This window comes from Melitaea cinxia, chromosome Z (assembly GCF_905220565.1).
Source record: "Melitaea cinxia chromosome Z, ilMelCinx1.1, whole genome shotgun sequence".
NCBI lineage: Eukaryota > Metazoa > Arthropoda > Insecta > Lepidoptera > Nymphalidae > Melitaea > Melitaea cinxia.
In genome coordinates, this window is record NC_059424.1 from 16,157,142 (window position 1) to 16,184,045 (window position 26,904).

General features: G+C 31.4%; 1 protein-coding gene across 1 annotated transcript; it reads right to left on the reverse strand.

Annotated features, from left to right (window-relative positions):
* Positions 1-2,721: 2,721 nt before the first annotated feature.
* On the reverse strand, positions 2,722-16,579 carry LOC123668858 (sodium/potassium/calcium exchanger 4-like). The gene is made up of 9 exons (XM_045602549.1): positions 16,498-16,579; positions 14,799-15,020; positions 13,403-13,539; positions 11,597-11,767; positions 8,591-8,819; positions 6,901-7,014; positions 6,053-6,277; positions 5,305-5,406; positions 2,722-3,047 (listed from the first exon to the last, which is right to left on the reverse strand). Exons 1-9 carry the CDS (start codon positions 16,577-16,579, stop codon positions 2,722-2,724), a joined length of 1,608 nt encoding a protein of 535 aa, XP_045458505.1.
* Positions 16,580-26,904: the final 10,325 nt, after the last annotated feature.

The following is a 26,904-nucleotide window of genomic DNA, read 5'->3' on the forward strand; positions in this document are numbered from 1 at the left end:
GTTTTAGAAGTAAATTTTTGTTACTGAAACAACTGAGGCAGAAATAAATATATTTTCTTCTCAAGTATGTGTTAACTGATAATCATTAATGTTATAGAACACTAGCTGACCCGGCGAACTTCATATCGCCTAACACAAACTTTATCGTATGGTATTAAAGTTCAAATTGACTTTTAAGTATTATCACAAATCTTTTGTATGGGGGTATAGAAAAGTGTTGTTTTTAGACTTATTCAGGATTTTTTTTTTTTTTTGAATTTTTCTCTCCGTAAGAACCATCCTCGTACTTCAAGGAAAAAAAGAATTAGCGAAATCGGTCCAACCGTTCTCGAGTTTTGCGCTTAACAACACATTCAGCGACTCATTTTTATATTATAGATAACTTACATTATAGTATCTGTAACGTTGTCTATTATTAATATAATTCATTTTCGTTACCTATTCATGTGTGTTAAAGTGAGCTAAATTATTGTGGTTGTTATAGTATTAATTAAAAGTAATTCTTAAATATTGATGTTGATGATTATCACCTTAGGTGATATGTTCCCCTCATAGTTAGTCAATTCTTATCAATGTTTTTTATTATATAAATGTTTTTATGATTATGAGTGTAACTTAAAAAATAATAATAAATTATTCTACCGATAATGTTTCTGTGTTAAGTGTTCCTTGTACTTGATATCAAAATAGTCATTGCGTAATCTCAAAACTTTTCTTCGAAACATATAAGTATTTATTATAATTGTGTGTTAAATTAATTATGTAGTAAAATTTTATGTCAAAAAGGGAAAAATAAATGATTTATAAAAAATTTATACGCGTTTTTTTTTAAATAAAAGTATTATTATTTACAATGTATTTATTATTTTTTAGCTTACCAAAATAAGACTAGGTCTACGAGTATATACATATATAAAAAACTACTTAACTGTACATAAAAAAAAATCAATAAAATCCTAATTTAAAAATTTTAAAAGACTGCAAAAACTGGTTCCATTAATAGTTTTAATAAATAAATAATTTTAATTAAAAATGTGACTTTATAGCTGGTATTACTCAAAAAAAATTGAATACTAATAATAATAGAAAACATTTAGGCAATTATTTTATACAGTCACCTAGGCGCGTGATTCTATTAGTGCGAAAATGCAATAGCTGTTTATTCGTGTTAAGAACAACAATCAAGTTTATTTCTATATACACATCCATATGAATGAAATATTAAAAATTATTTGCTTCTCATTTGTATATATCACGTAGGAAAATTATGAATTGAAGTTTCAATTTTTAAATTATTCACACAAATCATCAAAATAAGTTTACAACTGAATTTAAAGGTCTTCTGAGAAGCATACTAAGTTTTATATAGGTCAGAAATAATATGCAGTGTTCTGCATTTGGTGCGTTACTTGCATATATGATTTAATTTAATTACTCTCGCTTGTATCCACTCTGTATTTAAAACAATACAAACATCGAAATTATAAGATTATTTTTTACTTTAAAACTCGTATACCTCTTGATGACAACTATTGCGTCAAAAAAGATTGTAAAGATTGTAGTCTTAAAAGTCCAAAGTTAATATTTTTTGACTTTGTTATTTCTCGATAAAGACAAAGATATTTACATTTTCACTTGTTGAAAGCGATAAAAAGCTATCGCTAAATCAGAATTAGTCAGTGATATTGTATCAATTTGATAATCAATAAATGAGAAGACTTTTCATATAAATGTTACGGTGCAGTCTCTCAAAATTGCCATTTTCTAAAAACTAGAAGACATAAAAATTAGCATAAATTAATAATCTATTGCACAAATTTCGTATCATTACATATTTATTATTAGTTTTTTTTTTTTTTTTTTATTAAGATAAAGTCCATCGGATAACTTATAAATAAGACGATTTAGATACTTTCAATTTAGTAAAATATAACAGAAGAACAGAGAAGAATATAATAATTTCAAATTCACAATTGTTATAATGAAATTATTATTTGCAAATAAAAGTTGATGTGGCGATGTCACTTTTAAGAAAAACAAACTTTGATTTTCAGAAATCCAATAATTATTTGTTCATTCATAGCGATTGGTGCACTGTAACTGATTAGGAGAAATGTACACAATACATGCGATTATCTATATTCAAATATTTGTATTGTGGATGATCATACACTCGACTCGACTCTAAGAAGGCGACTCGACTTTAAGAAGGCGACATGTAGAGTCGTACCGGCCAATATCACGATAATGTTCAATAAAATATTTTGAATAAGTTTAGTAATAGCAGTGAAAGTCAAGAGGAATAATGTCGCACTTAACATAGATACCTTATAACAAAGATGTAGGTAATTTCGCAATAGATGATAGATGCAAATAAATTGAATTCAGATTGTATTCACTGTAAACAGTTATTATTTAATACATTTCGCAACTTGTTCGCATCATCGTGTTGGTAATCAGATCTGATACTTTCATGACTACTTGTACGACTCTACAACATATACTACAATGCAAAAAATACATAAAATAATTACAACTATTAAATATTATTTACAATTATTTCATTTCATAACACTCATCACAGAATTTATAATAAATTGTTTCGTTGCGTATTATCCGTCGGTTTACATAAGGAACAGTTCATACAACTCGACTAGTACATGAAAATAAAACTCAAACGAAATTACATTACAAAGAGTCATTTCACATAATATCACTTATTTAAAAGTGAACTGTTTCATCCAGAATTATACCCATTTCCACGAGAATTGCGAACGTAATGAATATTAAGTAGAGACCAAATAAAACAACACCGAGGCTTCTTCTGAGCTTAAATTTTGCCATGAATAAAGAAATCCATAGTAGGCAAGCAGCAACGAGTAACGAGGATACGATGAAGTCGATTCCCTCTGAATTGATGGTCACAGCTGTGTCGACTCCTTGCACCAATAGCATGAGGGTTTTGATGAGCCAGGGCAAGCCGAGGGCGAATAAAATAGATAGAGAATTTGCACCTAATGCATTCGAAACACCAATGCCTCCCTGACCTGAAACAAGATAAAGTTCTCATATAGCTATTCCAATAATATAGTGTATATTCTTGTGACATCGCTCTGTTGTAGTAGTGCGTGTACCGTCTATACGCTCAAACACCGGCGATTCCGGGTTTGATTCCCGCTCGAGATGGATATTTGTCTTTGTGCAAATATTTTACCCCGATCTGGGTGTCTGTCGTTGTGGGTCTTCAAATCGACAGTTTTGTTCCAACTGATGTATGTATATAATAAATTTAGGTTGAGGACCACATTTTTTAAATGATTATTTTCTATGGAATGGTAATAAATATAAAATATCAAGATTAACTAAACCCAAACAAAACCTACTTAGTTCAACAAAGGTGTTTTAATTAAATTCAATTGGTGAATTGAAAAACTATTAACGCTAAGTGTCATCCACTTCATGTTTGTAAAAATAAATATTACAAATTGAGTCTACGAATAAATTTTTTTTTTTGTTTGAAAATTTAAATATCATATATCATGTGGTGGTCAAGGTTCATGTATTATGTGGGTGTTATTAGGTGGTCATATATTATGTGGGTGTGAACTAACAGTAGAAAAATATTAGGAAAATCCGTATGTATACTAAAACATAATTTTACATTTTTTACTATGTAATTTGGAATAAGCATAATTTCAACTACGAGCTTACTTTTTACCTAAACTTAATGGTTGTAATTATTTGACATAAAATACTGTTTACCATGGAATTATTATGTACTACGTGTAGTACATAGTAATTCCATGCTGTTTACTCAGTCTGACTTATCCGTGCACAATGTTTTTGAATATTCAAAATGATTACGTCTTTTAACAATCGTTCGATCTAATCTAAAGATATAGCGGAACTAGATAATGTGATATGTATCTATTTACGCCAATGTCAATGTTGCGTTAGCACAACAAGTTAAAATATTAGAAAAATGTTTCGTTTAACAGAATCCAAATACTGCATTGATTGACATCAACATGTATTTTTTTTAAATCTTTAACAGGACATTTTGCTTAAGCTTTTGATCCAAAATACATTGATTTGTACCTATTTCAGCATTTTTGAAATGGTGTAACGCTTAGGTATCAAAAGCCTTACCATTTTGTATGAAAATACAATTTATTTTTGCTTTAAACTTTGTTTCTAGACGTTTTTTGAAATTATATATATATATATATATATATATATATATATATATATATATATATATATATATATTAATTTAACCTTTATTCTGCTAGATCTAGTTATGAAGTGATTAAAAAATTAATAAATAATTAGTCCAATCTTAATGTAACAATTACGCCTCAATATATCTTAATTGTTTTCTGTAATATCGGAAGAAAAAATTCCAGAAACATGAATTTTTATTTACTAGCTTTGGTTGTACATAACATATTGTATAATAAGTATTACAGCGTTAGCGGAAATTCTGTATGGTAAAATAGGTGATTCGGTCGTATTACTGAAATGACCTTTTGATAGCTTGAGAAGATCTTTTTTTACGTGAGGAAAATCCACCATGGATACCCTCCGGCGCGGGGGCGCCAGAAGGTTATGTCAGACTCCTACTGATTAAAAACCACCACGTGTGAGCACCAGTCGTCCGCCTGATGGGCAAGATGGGGTCGAGCTTGAGAAGACCTAAGCCATAAGGGAAGACAATTTTTCAAACGACTGGTTCTATGAAGCGTGATCAAAAGTGAGATGTATGGAGCAGTCTGGTTCTAACGCACTTGAGGCAAACCATAAATTCTACGCGGGCGAAGCCTCGTGCAACTGCTCTAGCTAAATTCGGACTCTACACAGTATAGAAATTCAACAAGAATAAAAACAAGACTTAGTAGCTAGTTATTCATAAAAAATAATTAAGCTTTAAAAGTATATACCAACATTCGCAATGCAGAACACCAGTACTGGATTTATATAACAATATAACATTACTTTTATTTCGCATTTAGCATAGTTTCTTAAATCAATCATATTAACGATATACTTATCAATCCTATTTTAATAAAATTATAATCCATCCAAATATATGATAAATGATACATTTGCCGTGAGAATTAAAATATTTTTTTACTCATTTAAAACTTTAAAAAATCTAAAAAAAAACTACGCATAGGAAGCCTTCATAATTATAATTAAAATAGAATGTTATTATTGTGTAACACAAATAGCCAATGCAATTCATATTTTCATAAAAAAAAATTGGTTTCCTTAATAATAAAAGTGACAAAAAGAAAAGCTCACCTTTTCTTGACATGATAAATATGGAGCAAGCTTCTGGAAGACAACCTCCGAAGGCCAGTACTGTCATCCCCATAATCGACTCGGGGATAAAAAATGTGTGACCTATAAAAAAAATTACAGGTATTATAAACAGAAATGTGTATTGTCGACAATCTCTCAGTTTCATACATTTTGACCATAATAAATGTTATATGCAATTTCATGCACTTTTAAAGAGTATTATTCATTTCTTTGCAATTTATCAATAAGCTCTAAATATTAAATACAGTACCCGGCGATAAAAGATAATTGTCTCTGTCCAAAAATCGATCTGCAATATTTATGGCCAGGCACTATAAATAACATTTAACAAATATTTTGACGCCGAAAGGATTTTCAATAAAACTCATACAATAGAATTTTGTTTCATTGTAGCTAAGTTGTTTTTTAACTGTTACAAACGTACTCTGAAAAAAATGGGTCAATGTCGCTTATCTGCTGTACCTAAGTGTTTAATTAATAAATAAAAAGTGAACGAGTAAGAGAGTACTTTTAACTTTGTACTGTAATTTTGGATTATATTTCAAATCGGAGGCAAAAATATGTGATATATGACAAGACTAATATAATATTTGGTATGTACACATTTTTAAAGGGTAACATTTAAAGTTACAATCGATAATATCTCAATTAAGAATCATTAAACTACTGACAGTGCAGTGAAATAACAAAAGCTGTACATTTAAAATATATATTAAATCAGACCTACCTATGACAGTTATGCTCCAAGTCACGATGTAAGAATTGGCCCCTATCCATACAATGCACAGCAGAAATGCTAGCGGATAATATCTCCTACAAGTGACGGGCGACGGGATAGTTGATCTCAAGATGAACTTTAAAGGCCAAGTGTAAACCCACCAGATCTTGTATATAACAGATTTCTCTTTGGGAAATCTAAAGAAACTCTTTTTTGGTTTTTCTTCAAGTTCCGCTGTATTAACAAAAATATTATTTAACACTTTTTAATAAAGATCAATTTTTTTTTGATATGAATTGGAAAATATGGTCATTATAATATAAAAAGTGTACAATCTTTACATATAAATAACATTGCAATGTCTGTCTGTGATTGTAAAATAACTGTGTTTTTTTAGTGCAGTTATTTACACGATACTAAAAAACAAGCAAACATTTTAAAAATTTTGCTTGTCTGTTTGTCTGTATGTCGGTCTTTTGTTTGTCTGAAGATAAAGGAGGTAAGGAAGTCACATTGCAACACATACTTTTAATCCCCTAATTCCCAGGGGAACAAGATCACGTAGTATAAAAGAAAAATGGGACTCCAGGTAGAATCTTCCACGTGAACGAGGTCACAGGTACGGCTAGTTTAAAATATAACATATTAACGAAAAAATTATTTTAATTTGACCTGTCGATCAACTATCTTTAGCTAATCTAATTCAACGGGAAGCATGAATATTGGCAACTATTGTATTATTAAAATTTATATTTTCCGATAATCAATTTCATCAAAAATATATTTAAGCGTGTGTCTTCCGTTATCATTGATATATTACGATTTTCATAAGAAATCACATCTTTAGATCTACTTACTCTTTTCTGATGATTGCTTTTCATTGCTTGTCACGTTGTTTGTCTGAACATTGTCAACGAACCCCTTGTTATCAATACCCTCTTCTATAGGTTTTTCATCCGTATTTACCGTATCTGTTGACAAAATAATTTCAATATTGACACATTTTTTAAATTATTCTATTTTTCATCCGTATTTACCGTATCTGTTGACAAAATCATTTCAATATTAACACATTTTTTAAATTATTTTACATACTAGTGTGCAAGCAAATTGAAACTGTACTTAGAATATAATTTCTAAATATCTAAAACTGTTCATTCTTAGAGTTTCTGATGCGGTGGTATAAGATACATGAAATAGAAACTCTTTCCATTATTGTTACATTTATTTACTTAAACATATTTAAAATGTTACTTCGAAATGAACGTTGTGTCCATTTACTAATCGCGAAGTATTAAAAAGTTTTTGATTGCATCTTTTTCGTACTGACGTCAATTATCTCCGTTATGTCAAATCAATATGTACTCGTAATAGATATCTTTAAATCTTATGTTAAATAATGTTTCCGTCAATCGAACTATCGAAAATCTCACGTAAGAAGATTATCGCGACAACCTTCAAGGTTTTACCGACTTTTTTTAAAGATAAAACACACAATACAAATCAAGAAATTTCTCTCACGATTTTATTTATTTCGAATGTATTTTACCTCAGAACTTCTTCTGGGCCCGATCACATTTTTTTTTAATCAAAAGGTGGTGCGTGTCATGTAAATTTAATCGAGATCCGAAAAGTACTTTTTAAGTTATATCTAATAATGCATATATACTTAACTATTTTTCCGTCGACTTACGTTGTATAAATACAACCAATATAACCTCATAATTTTGTACTGTATGTACCGATTTCAAAGATTCTTGTTTTAATTAAAAGCTTGTAGTTCCTATTAAACTTGATCGAGATCTGATAACTACTTTTTGAGTAATCTTTGAAAACGAGTATTAACTAATCTTTCGTCTCCTGCGTTGTATTACTTGCCGATGTGTTTGAAGCCAGTTTTTTTTTTATCTTTACTACGCCTTTTTCGTATTCAAAATCCTATACGAATAAATAAAATTGGAGTTTCCGCTTGTAATATTAAAATAACCGCTTTATACTAAATGTATATGGATGGATACGGTACATATACTAAAATTGTTTACAATTTTTGTTTGCCTATCTGTTTGTTCCGGCTAATCTCTGAAACGGGTGGACCATTTTGACGGGACTTTCACTGGTAGACAGCTGATGTAGCAAGGAGTTACTTAGGCTATTTTCATTTTAGTTTTTTTTTATAACTCTGCGAACATAACAATAACTTTTTGTTAAATTCCATGGGGACAAAGTCGCGGGCACAGCTAGTTCATTAATATAATTTTAAGAAAATTTAGCATACTGCTTACTGAACGATAATGAAAACAGTAACTAACTACGTTACTACTAAGCGTAGCGTCAGCGTTATTGAAAATTATTTCGATGCTGCTGTTATTTTAGAAGAATATAATATTTATTGACTTCTGGTGTTAAATCATACTCATCAATTCCTGTCTTAGAGATAATTCTGTGCGTATTACATTATTCATTCGTCTCTTCTGTATTTTTTGTAGTATTGCAATAGAATTGTGTTTATAAAATAATTTAAAAATAGTTTACAATTTGATAAATCACACTTACCCCGAGATTTTCTTTGACAACAGGCCTTTTCAATCAAATCGATTAAGGCGAAAATTCTGACACTGTTGAACATTATGATGAAGTAGAGTATGTACAAGATTCCGAGTATCATGGCTTCATACCAGACTATTTCTCCGTTCCACACTATAGCGACCAGTGCACCGACGTTGACCATGTATATTAACACATCTCTTGTAACTGGACGAGGCTCGATGGCGATGGGCTATGAAAACAAGATTATTCTAAATCTGCTTCGGCCTGTAATATCCCACTACTGGGCATAGGCCTCTTTCCCCATGTAGGAGAAGGATCAGAGCTTAATCCACCACGCTGCTCCAATACGGGTTGGCGGATATATTCCTTATTATGAGTAACGATCGCTATCAGGTGTACATGTTAAAAACCGGGACCGACGGCTTAACGAGCTCTAAGCTTCTAGCACGTTATTATAAAGTATAATTCAATTTAAGTATGGAAAATATAATAATGGATATAAATGCAATAGGTACTAAGAAAACTCAAATCACAGTAATAATCTATACACATAAATGTCTAGGCTACCTCGCATGTACAAAGATGTAGGATAATCATAATTTATTTATGTATATTATCTAATATATAAAATTCTCGTGTCGCGGTGTTTGTAGTTAAACTCCTCCGAAACGGCTTGACAGATTCTCATGAAATTTTTTGTGCATATCGGGTAGGTCTGAGAATCGACCAACACCTATTTTTCATTCCATTCATTTTGATTGTTTATTGAATTGTATTTACCTATATGCATGCGATGTTTACCTACATGAGTTGTGCACTTAGATTAAGTATAATGTATGTTCCGTTTTGTAATGAATGTTTTAGTGTAATAACTGCTGGTAAACCAATAAATAAATAAATAAATTCCCCTAAGTTATAGGGGGGGGGGGATTGAGAAGGTTAATAAAATATATGACAAAACAACGTTTGCAGGGCCAACTAGTCTTACATATAAAATTCTCGTGTTACAATGTTAGTTACCATACTCCTCCGAAACAGCTGGGCCGATTTTTATAAAATTTTGTGCGCCTATAGGGTAGGTCTGAGAATCGGCCAACATCTATTTTTCATACCCCTAAGTTATAATGGGATTAAGGGGGTTGATAACATATATGGCAAAACAACGTTGGCGATGCAGCTTGTATTTATATATATCTCATATAGCACTCAATCTATATATATATATATATATATATATATATATATATATATATATATATATATATATAGATTGAGTTATATATATATATATATATAAAAGCGAAAGGTCACTCACTCATCACGAAATCTCCGAAACTATAACACTTACAAACTTGAAATTTGGCATGTAGGCTCTTTATAGGACGTAAACATCCGAGAATGAATGAGAGAAGAATCAAAGAACGGATTTTACGACAATCGACCCCTAAAGGGGTAAAACGGGGGTTGGAAGTTTGTATGAAAGTCATATGTTTTTGAAGTAAGAGACTTGAAATTTAAAATGTATGCTCTATAGATAGTGAGAAGATGTCCAAATAATGTATCTTTAGAAATCAACTCCCTTTTGGGGTTAAAACAAGGGATGGTAGGTTGACTCACTCATCACAAAATCTCCGAAACTATAACACCTACAAACTTGAAATTTAGCAGGTAGGCTTCTTATAGGGCGTAGAGATCCGCTAAGAACGGATTTTACGAAACTCAACCGCTAAAGGGATAAAACGGGGGTCGGAAGTTTGTATGAAAGTCCTATGTTTTTGAAATAAGAGACCTGAAATTATTGAATTAAGCAAGGAAGCAGATTATAGTTCGTAGACGTGCGATAAGAACGGATTTTGCGATATTTCACCGAGTTGATAGTTTGTATGAAACACATACAGCAGCTATAAGTTCACCTGATAGGTTATATACTGCAGCCTGAAAATAAAACTAAAAATGTGGTGTATAGAGAGGTTTTATAAAAATAACTATTCAGCTAGCCCTTCAGAGGCCTATTGCAGTCCTACTGCTGGACATAGACCTCTCCAAGGTCGCACCAGACATCCCGGTGTTCCGCAATCCCCATCCAGCCTACACCGGCGACCTTACGTAGATCGTCGGTCCAACGGGCCGGGGGACGTCCCACACTGTGTTTGCCAAGACATGGTCTCCACTCCAGGACCCGTCTGCTTCAACGGCCATCGGTCCTGTGACACAGATGATCAACCCACTGCCACTTCAACTTGCTAATTCTGTGGGCTATACTGGTTACTTTCGCTCTCTTGCGAATAGTCTCATTTCTAATTCTATCTTTGAGAGAAACCTCAAGCATGCACATTAAATTTGCAATTAACAATTAAATTATACTAAATTGTGCCTTTTAAAAAGTTACTCAGTATGATAAGCATTTCAAGTGACTGAAATAAAAAAAGCGTTAAACATCATAATAGCATATCTTCATAACCACGCGGACGTAGTCGCGGGCAACAGTTAGTGTATTATAAAACAAAGTCCCCAAAAGTGTATGTGATCGATTCCCTCAAAATCTACTGAACGGATTTTCATGCGGTTTCACCAATGGAGAGGGGGCTTCTAGAGGAAGGTTTACGGAACAGCTAAGCCGATTTTGATGAGAGTTTCCCTGGAAGTTTGCCGGGAAAATTTTGTGACACACTGATTTCAACGCGGGCGAAGCCGCGGGCACAGTAGTATTAATATATATACATATATATATATATATATATATATATATATATATATTTATTTATACAAGCATATCCGCAATATGCCCGTAGTATATAACGGATTTGACAAGAACTATCTACCTAAAAAACATGAGTTCGCGCTATTTTTGGCGTGAACTTGTGGAGGCCTGTGTCCAGCAGTGGAGTGTGATAGGCTGAAATGATAATGATGATGATCTATCTAGAAAACATCACACCGCTTTTATTCAATTATAACAAAAAATATATATATTAAAGTATGAAATCATTGAAAGAAATTACTTACCGCATTTGCAGCCAAGCTTCCCACGGCTGCGACACCAAGCAAATTGAATATAGACGATCCGACAATGGTACCTATACCCATGTCTGATCGAGTGAGGAATGTCGATATTACGTTTACAAAAAACTCAGGGCATGAAGTTGCCACAGACATGAACGTAGCCGCCGCTACATTCTGAAAAAGAAAATAATTGCTGTAGTTTCTTACTTGTAGATGTGTTTTAGAAAAAACTAAATTTATTTAACTGTATATCACTTGACATATTTTTCATAAATTCTAATACATCATAAAATGTATATTGCTAGTTTAGTTTTAATTGAATGAACTAAAACACACATCGTATTATAAGTATAAAAGTTTATTAATTACAAGATGTATTTTCTACTAAATATTAAAATACTTAATACACAGCATAACTGATATGATTCCATAGTGGTAAAAGTATTTATTCATTTTACAGATTTCACAGTGACAAATTTCGTATTAACTTACAATTAGATAAAAGTATTATGTATAAAATAATACATCTTTGTCTGTCTCCTAAATTATTTGCGAGGAATTTTTTAATGCCACATAAACTAATCTTATACCATTAAACGAGCAATTTTTTTATATTCTATATATTATTCCGAGATTTAGATTCTATAACGGCTCCAACCATTTTCATGAAATATGTATGCAGGGAATTTCGGGGGAGATAAATAAATCAAACTAGGATTCATTTTTAGAAAATGTCGTTTTAACCCAGTTTTTAGACAATGAAAAAATATCGTTAGAATACGAAGGTAAATTTCGCAAATGTTAGTAAAGTTGTAATAGCTCAGGTGCGAAATCGGTAGGTCGCGATCTACCGAAAAGACCATGGTTCAAATTCCCAATCGATTATTATTATTTTTTTTTCTAATTGCACTCGTTATTTTTTATTTAATAATATATGTAAAATCGACAAATATTATTTATATTTTATCATTATTACGTTTTAATTATTTTTTTAGTTTTGATTTTTTATATTTATTTATATTTTTTATTATTGTCGGTAAAAAAAATATTATTCATATTTTATAAATATGTAATTCGTATTTAATTATGATTTCCAAAAAACACGATTTACTAAATCATCCAGGTACTAGTTATATAAATCAAATATAATCTTTAGATTGAATTGAACAACGACTTCGGGAATCATTATTTAAAGCTAGAAAGTTCGAAGTTTATTTTGGGCCTGTTTCACTAGATGTTGATAATGGTTATCCTGGAAATAGCATACGATTAAACTTTAACAGTAGGACGTAAAATAGGTCATTAGGACCTGTTTTACCCCAATCAATAAAGTACAACTTTTAAGATACATATTTGAAAAAACAAATATCTCAGAAGTACAGTAGAATTCGATGGTGGATGTGAAATGCGAGTCATTTTAATAATATATATCAAAGCAAATTTAAATGAATGGTTTATTTTTATATTTTTTGTATCGTTCAAGATTTACTAATAAAGAGCTTTCTGTCTATTTTGCCACGTTTTTTTTATCTAATAAAATGTATTATATGTTTTATTTCAGTATTTTTTCTTTTTTTATTAGTATTTAACGAAACTTTGCAAAGTTAAATTTCAGTATTGTTTGTAAATAACACGTGTTTGTCTCGAGTAAGACTGAAAACTGTACTACTTATTTTAAATTAGACTTTATTGTGAACAGGTCCACAGAAAAACATTGTGTACAACAACATACATTTTAAACAACTGCTTACAAGCTGTGTGAGAATTATGCATTAGAAAAATAAATTTAAGACCTGTATTCCGTCTTACCTGAGGTATCTTTAAATCCTCGCATATAAGTTCAACACACGGAATGAAATAATCGTTGCATACAATAGCTATAAAAGTAAAGGCACAAATCCCAAACAAGCAATACAATGCGACGGCGCCACTACGGAGTTCATGATCTGCAAAAAAATCGATATTATGTATCCACTAATACCTATATATATATATTATATACATACGTCCGTTAAGGTGTTCGAAATTTTCAATAATATTCATATGAAATGTATGATTTTAACATAATTTGATTTCATTTAAAAACTAGCGGAGCCCGAAAACGGTGTTTTACCTTATATAATATTAACCCCCTTAATCCCCCCCCTTGTAACTTAGGGGTTAGGGGTATAAAAAATAGATGTTGGATGATTCTCAGACCTAGCCAATATGCACCCAAAATTTCATAAAAATCGGTCCAGCCGTTTCGAAGGAGTATGGTAACTAACATTGTGACACGAAAATTTTATATATAAGAATATATATAATTAAAATTTGATGTAGCTATTAAGGTAATCTTTGAAACAGCTATACTAAAACGGGTCCTAGCCAAATACCAATAACACATAATACAATAATTTTCTAAGACAGTCCAAAATAATTGAGAGACTAAAAAGAAAGATAGTTTTAGAATAATTATATTTTCCATTTAATACGTATTAGGAACATTATTTAAGTTTAGACACAATCACTTACATATTACACAATACATTTACATTTACCGAGGCAAACCAGGATCTGATGATGGGAGCCCAGAGAATTCGTGGAAAACCCTCGAAAATCCGCATAACTTTTTACTGGGTGTACCGATTTTGATAATTTTTAATTTAATCGAAAGCTGATGTTTATATGTAGTCACATTAAATTTCATCGCGATCTGATTACAACTTTTGGAGTAATCTTTGATAATACGTATTTACTTGACTATTTTTCGTCTACCTACATGGTATTACTTGTCGATGTAATTGAAGTCGGTTTTTTTTTCGTTTGCCAGCATACACAATTATTCTTAGCCATGTATAGAATTTACAATAAACAACAAATGTGAAATGTAGATTTTTTTTCACAAATTGAGATAACAATAAGGTGGCCATTTTTTGTAAAATAAATAATCTATAATCATACTTATCTGTTTCAATTAATTATCTAAATTTTAAAAATTGCTGATATTATCATCTCATAATCCTATTATTTTAGGTAAAAAATATAATACGTTCTGCTACAATTTATTATACGCTTAACTATCGTCAACTATTAATTCCCATATCTTCAAAAATAAGTGTTCAAATTTAACAGTTGATTGGGATTATTTTACTTAGCAAAAAAAGCATAGATAAAAGCATAGATAGAACAAACTGGATTATTAGTAGGTACAAGGAACACTCACCATCAAATATTCCCGCCGGAAAGGTCCTCACCGAATCCCCACTGGGGCGCTTAACTTCTTGTATGATATTCCCCACAACCACCGTCTTCGTCTTCAACCACGGCCTCCAGTGCCACGTCTCTGCCTCCTCATTCAATTTCTTCATAAGTTCCTTCGTTATAAGCACCTCTTGACCATCGTCATTCACTATCGTCATGTACTCATCAAATGAATCCGTCACATCTGTAAAATATATTTCTCTAAGCAAATGACGAAATAACTGTATAAAAACGAAAGGGTCAAAACTAAAATATAACCAATAAACAATTTCTAGAGTTATTGACACGAATGACCGAAAAATACTGTTCTGTGCCGTGTACGTAAAAGAGTACAGTAAATAGTAATCAGGAACATTACTATCAGCAACAGAATAGAACAGTTAACGTGAACGAATATTTTTCAGATACGTGAACCGATCGATTTTGGAATTAGTGGACATTTATCATTTTTATCCATGAATGTTATATGATAACATCACGCCATGTAATAAATTATTTTTGCATATGGTTTTATGATATAGTACTAAACAACTTATATGTTCCTGAAACAATACAGTTAGAAAAATAATAGAGACCCTTATTAATACTGGCATTCTATATGTGGTAGCTTGTTATTAGCTTTTTTTTATTCATATTCTGTATTAGTTATAGTTATAATAAGCTGTAAGCTATCTAAATAAAATAAAATAAAATAAAATTACATAATAACGATGAGATGGAAGGGTTGGAAGGGGTAGACCTAGACGGACGTTCCAAGACCAAATAAGGGACGTCTTGAAAAAAGCCCAGGTTAAGAGTACCCTAAACCGAAGAGCATGTATGAAGGGAATAATGAAAGTGGACGAAGCGAAAGAAGTATGTAAGGATCGTAGCAAGTGGAAAGAATTGGTCTCTGCCTACCCCTACGGGAAAGAGGCGTGATTATATGTATGTATGTATGTATTACATAATAACACATCGTTAAAACGCGGTTTGCCCTACCCCTAACATTGTTTGCATCCATGTAATGTTGGATGGATCGTAATCTGATATATTATATAACATATTAATTTTTCTTTGACTCAATATATTATCTATTAATATGTGTAGCTAAAGTAACAAAGGTACAAAACTAAAATTAATTTACCTATTTATAATTAATATATTAAATATAATCGTATTGATTCACAGAAAAGCTTGTCTATTTCTGTTTGCTAAATCTGGAATCTACAAAACATATATGAAAAATCTATCTTATGTGAGACAGACCAACCGTCATGTAAAGCGCTAGGAATTGCCTTAACAATACTAGTCAGATATTTACATTTATACTATATATTATATATTTTATTAACCCCCTTAATCTCCTTCCCTTATAACTTAGGGGTATGAAAAATAGATGTTGGCCGATTCTCAGACCTACCCGATATGCAAACAAAATTTCATAAAAATTAGGCCAGCTGTTTCGGAGGAGTATGGTAACTAACATTGTGACACAAGAATTTTATATATAAGTTAACGGTCTCTCCGCCGAGTATTGTAGAGCATGTGAAGCCGTTTTCCCGGCTGTTATCAAAGACACCTGATAGAAATCGTTACTTTTTAGGCATAAATCATTCGTACGTAAAAACGTTACTATCCGAATATGTGTTTAATTTAGTTAAAAAATAGAATATACTTACTGAAATCTTCAAGAGTTGCTACGTACGACGATGACAAACATATCGTTACGATGGTGACAGCTGCTAATTTGTACAGTAACATTTTCACTTTATCTATTTCTTCTTAATAACAAAGTTGGTCTGGACCAGGACCTGCACAAAACAAGTGTATTTTTTAATATTTAACACAAGAACAATCCGTCTAAGTGATGATGATGTGTGATATCTTTTTTAACCCCCGACGCAAAAAGAGGGATGCTATAAATTTGACGTGTCTATCTGTCTGTCTGTCTATCTGTGGCTGCGTAGCTCGCGAACGAATGAAGCGATTTCAATTTAGTTTTTTTTTTTTTTTGTAGGAAAGGTGAGTTACGGGCGAGTGTTTTAAAATATGTTGTATCGGATGAGTCGTTTAAAAAGTTGTGGGGGGTGAAAGTCGGGAAGAATAACCGAATGTCTGCAAATATAATCTAGTGGGGTCTCAAATGAAAGCGCATCACGTGCACATTACAAAATAATGTGTTCAATGAAAATCGGTTGAGCCCTGAAAAAACTCTGGGGATAAAAGTGGGGAAAATACCTAATTTCTGCAAATATATGTGGTGGGTAGAAAATGAGGATATAAATCCGAATATCAGTAAATTTACCCAAGTACCACATGAAATAGCATCATATGCACTTTACAGAATTAGTAATAAAAATAAATGAAAGGACAGTGCTCATAAAGTATGAGAATAAAACCCAGGCCCGGCGCAAAAGAAATGTAACTCAAAATATAGGTAAAAAGAAGTAATTAAATATTACATAGGGGGCATCATCGAAATCAGTGGCTATATGTGTAAAATTGCTATTCGAATTTTAACATCTGCGCCATATTGCTACTCGAGATTTTAGAGGTAACATAATGTATTAGTAAAAGAACAGTAAACAGATACAGTTGTGATTTAAGAGTGTATATAATGACATTTTTATGGCAACTTCTCTACTATCCCAACTACTTTTACAAGATAATAGGATGATAGAACTAAAAACACGATATGAATGTACTTGTCATTTTGTCTCTATGTCTAACACGATATGATCCAAAAATGATGCGGGATGCGCGATTTCATACATATAGCCATTGATTTCGATGATGCCTCCTATGCAGTATTTCATTGCTTATTATTACCTATAATTTGAGTTACTTTTCTTTTGCGCCGGGCCTGGGTTTTTTTTGAGCATTGTCTTTTATTTTAAAAAAATCGGTTGAGCCGTTTAAAGTTAATGGGGCTAAAAGTGGGGATGTAAAACAGAATGCCTGTGAATGTATCAAATGAAAGAGCACTGAAAAAGAATATTAATAACTTAATCGAGACTGTTCTTAGTTTCGTTTGATGAGAAAACTCGTGAAAAGCTGTTTTAAAGTTATGGTTATGGTGTCAGAAAATTGAGACATGGAAATACAATTGTCAAGTGAAAGTATCAATTACTACATCTCAGTCTTTGTAATTCTGCCAAAGATACAAAATCTACATTATAATAAGTGTACCTATAAAAAGTATAAAATAAAAATGAAATTAAAAATTAAAAAAATCCTGACACAGTAACCTGAGTTGAATAACCTTAATATTAAAGTACCTAAGTATGTACGAGTATAAATAATTCTAAAAAAATACATCGCGTTGGGGGACCGCTCCAAACCTAACAATTCAATGACAAATAATCTAAACTAACCTAACTTAACTAAGCAACATAGATGAATTTAAAAATAAAATTAAGAAAAGAAAACTTTTATAAAATTACTTCAAAATATTGCGTTTCGGATACGACCATCAATGACGTCTGCCCAAATAATAAGGCTCGGGTAAAAGACTTAGGTCTATATGATACTAATGACAAAATAAATAGAAGGTAATAAATAAGTAGGAGCAGTCCCCCTACGCGATGTATTTTTTTTTTTTTTTTTTTTTTTTTGAATTATTAATACTCGTACATACTTAGGTACTTTAAGATTGAGTTTTTTTAATTATTTTTTACTTTTTAAGGGCAACTCAGGTTATTGTGTCAGGGTTTTTTTAATTTTTAATTTAATTTTTATGAACTTCATTAAATACCGATATCGTTGTAATTGATTGGTTTGCGGAAAATTTTATTCGATAAAAGAAAAGAAAACTTTACTTCAGTCATGCCTTTATTGAAAATTTGACCCAATTACTTTAGAGACATGAGTATTGTGCAAAATGTTATTAATTAAAACTTTAAATTAATATGTACATAATTCCGTAATAAAAGACAAATTGCAACGCGCAGGCAAAGCTCCGATCGTTCCCTAGCATATTATATTAAAGCGTATTTATTGATATCAATAATAATAGAAAACGCGAATATATTGTCCATACAATGTAAAATATTATAATATTTTTACTCGCTATTAATTTTTCATTGTAAAGTTCGTTGAACCACTTCTAATTATGTAAGAAGAAACTAGTTTGATATCTTAATTACGTTGTGAAGCAATTTGTATACTATAAATTATTTGTGTCTAAAACTAAAATGACGATAATATTTAGGCAGTCAAACTACTGAAATTAGGTTATTATTGTGTTTTATCAATTTCTGAAATATTCCAAAGTAAACAATTTCCGAAATATTCGAACTTTCCCAAAATTAAAAATAGACACAGTTTATAATAATGTAAACACGTTATCCAGCAACTGCCGGATAAAGTGGGCTCTAAGAGGGCGGTATTGAAATAGGACTAAGTAGAACTTATTAGGAAGGGTTATAACGCTACATAAATAAATAAATAATTATATTTACGTTTAATGTACACGTACTGTGTGGCTACGGTACTAAAGAATATAGCCACCCCCTCTCTTCCCGTAGGTGTCGTAAGAGGCGACTAAGGGATAACACAGTTCCGCTACCACCTTGGAACTTAAAAAGCCGACCGATGGCGGGATAACCATCCAACTGCTGGCTTTAAAATACACAGGCCGAAGACGGGCAGCAGCGTCTTCGGTGCGACAAAGCCAGCCCTGCGGTCACCAACCCGCCTGCCCAGCGTGGTGACTATGGGCAAAACACATGAGTTCACGCTATTTTTGGCGTAAACTTATGGAGGCCTATGTCCAGCAGTGGACTGTATAGGCTGTAATGATTAACGTATGTGTAATACGGTCATATGTTCCTAAAGTTTACTATTTAAGACCTATAATTTAGGTAACAGCCGACTGATATATAATACTTCTTTATTTTTTAGTTAAATACATACTACTTATACCTATTACACCAAGACTCGGGGCGGAAATCGAATCCACTATCTAAAGCAGAAAGAATCACTACCAAAAGGGCCAACGAGATCGTCAAAATTTATATTTATTTCACTAAATCAAATCATTTTTAATAGGGACTTCTGGTAGTTTTATCTAATATATAAAATTCTCGTGTCACGGTGTTTGTGGTTAAACTCCTCCGAAACGGCTTGACCGATTCTCATGAAATTTTGTGTGCATATTGGGTAGGTCTGAAAATCGAACAACATCTATTTTTCATCCCCCTAAATGTTAAGGGTAGTCAACAACTAAACTTTTTTTTAATTTTTAGATAAATTATTTATTTTTTATTTTATTATGATTTGGCGTTAAAAAGTTCATACAAACCTAAATTTTAACCCTTCTACCACCAACCCGTATTTTTAAATAGCGTTTAGCGCCAAGACAACGTTTGCCGAGTCAGCTAGTTTTAGTAGAATTATCGCTTCATACCCCCAAATAATCCTCTTTTATAAAATACATTATTTTGGATTTTAATATAATATAGGTACGTTTCTTCAAACGATTATTTAAAACTCTAAGACAGTTATTAATTTTTAAAGCTGTATATTACAATTCCTATGTGCCTCTTAACCTGCTTCCTGTAACGATATCTATCGATCTATAAAATATATAAAAGCGAAAGGTCACTCACTCATCACGAAATCTCCGAAACTATAACACCTACAAACTTGAAATTTGGCAGGTAGGCTCCTTATAGGGCGTAAACTACCGATTAGAATGAATTTTACGTAACTCGACCCCTAAGGGGGTAAAACGGGGGTTGTAAGTTTGTATGAGAGTCCTATGTTTTGTAAGTTAGAGACTTGAAATTTAAAATGTATGCTCTATAGATGGTGAGGAGGTATCTAAATAATGCATCGTAATCTATATATATATATAAAAGAGAAAGGTCACTGACTCACTCATCACTAGAACTCAAAAACCGCTGGATGGACAAAGATGAAATTATGCAGGGAGGTAGATTATAGTTAGTAGACTTCCGCTAAGAACGGATTTAGCGATATTCCACCGCTAAGGGGGTTTAATTGGGGTTGATAATTTGTATGAAACATATAAGGCAGCTATAAGTTCGCCTGATAGGTTATTTATACTGCAGCCTGAAAATAAAACTAAAAATGTTGTGTATAGAAAGGTTTTATAAAAATAACTATTAAATTATACTAAATTGTGCCTTTTAAAACGTTATTCAGTGTGATTAGCATTTCAAGTGGCTAAAATGAAAAACTTAAATTTGCGTTAAACATCTTAATAGTATTGCATATCTTCATAACCACGCGGACGTAGTCGCAGGCAACAGTTAGTGTATTATAAAACAAAGTCCCCAAAAGTGTATGTAATCGCTTCCCTCAAAATCTACTGAACGAGTTTTCATGCGGTCTCACCAATGGAGAGAGAGCTTTAAGAGAAAGGTTTACGGACCGGCTAAGCCGATTTTGATGAGAGTTTCACTGGAAGTTTGCCGGGAAAACTTTGTGACACACTGATTTCATATTTATGTTTTAGGACAGGCATTTGTTGGAGAGATTATAAGGACCAACATTACTCTACATTTACAGCCTATCTTGTATTATAAAGAAGCTTAGTATTAGTAGGTAAATTGTAAGCAAAATTTTTTAAATGCTTATTTTAACGACGCGTTGACGCAGTGGTTACAGCACTAGCTATTACGTTTGCTGTTCGATCCCCCCCACATCAAAACATATCGAAGTTAGGTTATCTAGGCATATCGAGGTCTGGACGTTTTTGCTTGTCTAATGTGTGTTTCCGGATCCCCGCCACAGGAGAAAGTCCTACCGGCCGGGCACCGTTGGGGGCCGTTAAGTGTGAAGCATTTATACTCTTAAATTTTATTGTTAGTGTGTTAAGCAATTATAATGTGTTAAGCAATTAGTAAAACCTGTTTTTTGAGAAGCATTTGTTATCAATATATATTTTTATCGCCCCGAAATAACGTATTGCACGCTTTGATAACATGAATTAAAAAAGAAATAATCGAAATTATGCGATTTTAAATCTCATGGAATGTATAAAATTGTCTAACCATTTGGTATGTTATGCGTACGCCACAATCTTATGAGAAAATTTTATAAAAAAAGTGTGTGTGTACGTATATACGCACGTAAGAAGTTATACTAGCTAATTTCACGTAGCTAACTTATTCTTCGTTGACTTAAGTTAGCTAACTTTAAGGTATCGGTTTTTTGTAACGGTGTGCGCGTGCAACGTAAAAATATACTTTCATCATTTTTTCCCAACGCGCCAAAAGAAGTATAATTTAAAAAAAAAGTTGTTTTTGTAATTTTTGTACTATCATGTAAGGTAATATATAGTTAATTAAAAACTTATTTATAATAATAATAATAATAATATTTATTTATTTCAAATATTTGGTACATAATTTACCAGCTACATACAAGGAAGCTCTTAAAAAAAGGAAATATAAAGATTCGTAGGCGTTAACAAGGCCCAAAAATTCATGTACATATTAGGGTTTTACTTTAACTTACATCATTAATTCTATAGTTTTTTTTTATATTTGGTAAGAAGCGATAGTCGACATTATGTTTCGTGATTTGTCATTTGATTTAAATCAAAAGTCTAACCCAAATCATGAAACTTTTAAATGTCTATTATTTTGATAATCTATTCTTATTTGCATAATTACTTACCTATACTTCGTGTTGAATTGTTAAATATCCAATCAAACACAAATATTCATAGCCGGATAAATTATAAAATTAAAGAAATATTTTTTCAAAAATATTTTTACTTTCACATATTTTTCATCATATTAAAATGAACGTTTGTAACATAATTATTAAAAACACAATAAATACTATTTACGTCACTTACTATACTTTCACATTTAATAAAATGCAAGAGGGTATCACAGAAGCATTGCGAAAATAAAAAGTAAATATACGATTTTAATTTCGCTCAAGTTGCACTACCGAGATACTTTACAGTATTTCAATATTAACGAGGCTGTCCTAACAAAAATAGTAAATAACAACGCAATTAAAATAATAACTGTAATAAGTATATCGCTTTAAAGCAATTAAGAAGAAAAGAAATACAATTTACCTTCGCCTACACATATGGTCTTAGCCTAGAAACATCACATATAATCCTCGTTTATGCATAAAGATATCCCTTGGTGTACCGCAATATTGATTAACAAATAAATAAATATTGAACGCGTCACAGCGCTGAAGCAAACTTACGTGTATAATTTTTCTTCAATAAATGGTTTTGAAATAAAATCACAATATCGATGAATCGTTATGATTACTAACTGTTTATTCGATGATACAACCGCATCACTTAATACTTACTAATAAAGTTCAGTTTGATGACACTCAATAATATTTATTACCAAATCAATAAAACATTTTCGTTAATAAACTCATATGTTCCATTGGCTTAGCACCACAAGAATTTCATTTTCAACACTGAACAAAGATATGATTGCTAGCGGTTTTTAAACAGATAATCTTAATTGATAAGGCGCTGTCAACGATTAGAAGATTCAATTACGTGTTTACTACATTTACCTATATTTATTTTTGTTGATTTTGTTCATCCATTTTCAATCTAATTAAATATTCTTATTACAAGATTGATAACTTAGCAAACGAAATAAACGTTTATAGTATAATATCGTTACTAAAATAAAAATTAACATTTAAAAAATAAGTTACAGATATTTCGGAAAAGAATATTTGTTTGTATTTTTATTATATTTATTATTATTTTATTATTCAAAACATTAAGATTAATGCACTGCATTTAGTTTTATTGTTGTGACAAAAAAACAAACATTATAGTCATATTATTAGTCTATTTAATAGTATATTAATAGTCTCAATAATATTTGTAATAAATACCACTATAACAAGGTTTAAATGTTCGTTTTTTTTAGTCATAATAACATCGCCATTCGTTTTTATTTACGTACTCAGGTTATAAAACAAAACTCCATGGACCACCGAAGTTGCCTCCGACGTAAGATAAACCGACGGGTCCTATAAAAAAGACTAGGAGAACTAAATGGCAGTTCTAAATTTTTACATACTTATATATCTTGTAAATTATTGTATTTTTAAACTTTTAACGATGCATTACATATAAGAGACTCGTACATTCGCTAGAAGATACGCATTTAGCAGTCTCTACTCTACTCATTTAGGATTGCTAGTCCTTTAAAGAAAGGCTTGCTTCCACGGAATACATTTCGTACAATCTAACGTTTTATTTATTATCTGCATAAAGTAACAAAATAGCACTTGTTGTAATTTAATTACAACTCTGACCTAACCTGATTTCTGTTTTCATCTAGCTTCCAAATTCAGAGAGATAACTCGGGGCGCTCAAGGCGTCCAAAATGAGCCTGTCCTGAACTCCAATTGCGCATCTGAGAGGTTCAGCCCCGACTCTTCGAGGTGCTAAGTGAAACGGGTTGCAAGAATATTCTGGAGCAACTTAACCATATAATTCAGCAGCACGATAGGGATGTACGCAAAAGAAGAGTCCGGAGATCGAACTCCTTGCGCAACAGGCACACGCACGTGTTTTATTGTATGAACCAGACGATATAGTCAGTACGTTAAGCATACTACGCAATCTACAGAGTAACAAATTATATACAATTTGTTTAAATCTTTCAATGATTCTGATTGTAATAGATCACACCCTGAAATTGTCTAGACAATATATAGTTAAATAGGATTTCAAGATAAATATTTTTACTAAATTCAAAATAATATTATATCATACATTATTTACTTTAAATAGATAAATGAATTAAACACACATTAGCAAATTACAAATTACTAATTATGTCAAACTAAATTATAAATAAAATCATTACATTAATTATATATCTTAGTAGATGGTTTTTTTTTTTTTTTAAGGTTATTGGGGACATGAAATCAGGTGGATCACCAAAACAGAAAAGAAATCGCTTGAGTATTATTAACATAAATGATGCGGAAAGGAAAAGCGGTCTTCAAATATGATCCACAATCTTTATTTTCAAAATGAAATGCCTATATTTAAAAAAATCTAATTTCCCGTCTATGTCAAGATCTACATTGTACAAAACACTAAAAAATTTTAGGTTAGAAATCCAGTTATTGTTTTAAATAATGGATCGTATTATTCTAGAAAACTTGACAGAGCACCTACAACTTCATCTTGCTTCACAAGACTAATATCTTCTATGTTGTAATGTATATTTTATTATATGAACTAGCTGGTACCCGCGACTTCGTCTGCGTAGGATTAGTAAATACTTCGAGTAGCTTATTATCCTTTCAATATCTATTTTTATACCAAAATTTATCAAAATTGGTTCTGTGACATATAAATCAATTTGTTACTACTAAATGTGCGTTAGAAATATGTATATTATCAATTTTTATTGTATTTATGGTTCACTATTTTTGCGATAATGGCTTACTCATAAAAGAAAGATATATTCTGTCGCGGACTTTTATTGTAGGACTAATTACGATAAACATTTCTGTTACACATTATATGTATACGTGTAAACTCTACATATTTTGCAGCGCACGTCAGAATAACTCGCAGATGGCAGATTTTTTTCCGACTTACTTGAGAATTATCGTTATATTTTTAGTCAATTCACACACAATCTTTAAAATTATAGCCTGTATATTATTCTAATGTATAAGCTATATTATTGTAAGCTTTCATTAAAATCCATTCGGTAGTTTTTGCGTGAAAGAGGAACAAACATCCATACATCCATACATACACACTTTCGCGTTTATAATATTAGTAGGATAAATTTTATTTTAACCCGCTATTGTTTATCATGGTCTATTTGTTGTTTACCTTGTTGTTAGTTTTAGGTAAAAAAATATGATATCTATACATATAATAAAATGGTAGGAAAGTCAAAACTGTACATAGAATATTTTTTAAAAAGAATACTTGGGATGTGATCTACAATCAATACCGAAGCCAAAAATATAGTTTTTAGAATTTTTGTCTGTTTGTCTGTATATATGTCCGGGATAAACGCAAAAAGCACCGCATGTATTTACTTCAAATTTGGCACGAATATTATTAAGAAGTCGGATCAACATATAGGCTACATATTATCATGCTATCACCTACCGGGAACGAGCAGTGAACCTTTATTTCCTCAACGCATTCTGTAACAACGTAAAATCTAACGACGCATATTTGAATGTTGTTGTTATTATGTTAATAACCATGCTATATAAGCTAGCATAACACTATAAAAACAACGCAATATAAGTTTCTAAGCCGATAAACCTAATTAAATGAATATAAGTAGACAAGACAATTTTAAAGCAGCGCCATCTATAAGATTTTTCTGTAGATATGAAATGTAAAGAAGAAACGGGTAAATGAATGTTATTTTAAAATGTATAATTGTAGGTATTTTTGGTGCTGTATAGCGTTCACGCAGACGACGTCGCGGGCAGCAGCCAGTAATTAATATAATGTTTAGTCGGCTTATTTATATTATAAAAAAAAATGTTAAGTAAACAATTTTGTATCCAACTTATTACTTTATCAGGGTGATATATTCTGTTATATATATTTTTATATTAAGATTCTACAATAATTACTAATTAATCCACCAGCTTATTACATTCACGTGCTAATCACGAGGTGTGATGTGAGCCGTTAGTCTGAATGTCTCTATAAACGCATGTCTAAAGTTTTTGTCCTATTACTTAATGTTGTTTTAATAAGTAAACATTTTTTTTAACTAAATTTTTTTCATATTTAACAGAAATGGATTTTATTATGATGATCACAGTATGCTACACAGATGTATGTCTACATAGATGTTTGTAATCGCCTAAAATACCGACGGTTTGCGGGTTCGATTCCCGTTCGGGATTGATATTTGATTTTGGTTTGTTGGTTGTTTGGGTTGTCTCCCCAGCGTGCCTCGGAGAGAACGTTAAGCCGTCAGTCCCGGTTGTTATCATAAATACCTGATTGCGATCGTTATTCATAGTAGGGAACATATCCGCCAACCCGCAGTGGAGTAGCGTGGTAGATTGAGCTCCAATTCTTCTTTTGCATGGAGAAAGAGGCCTAT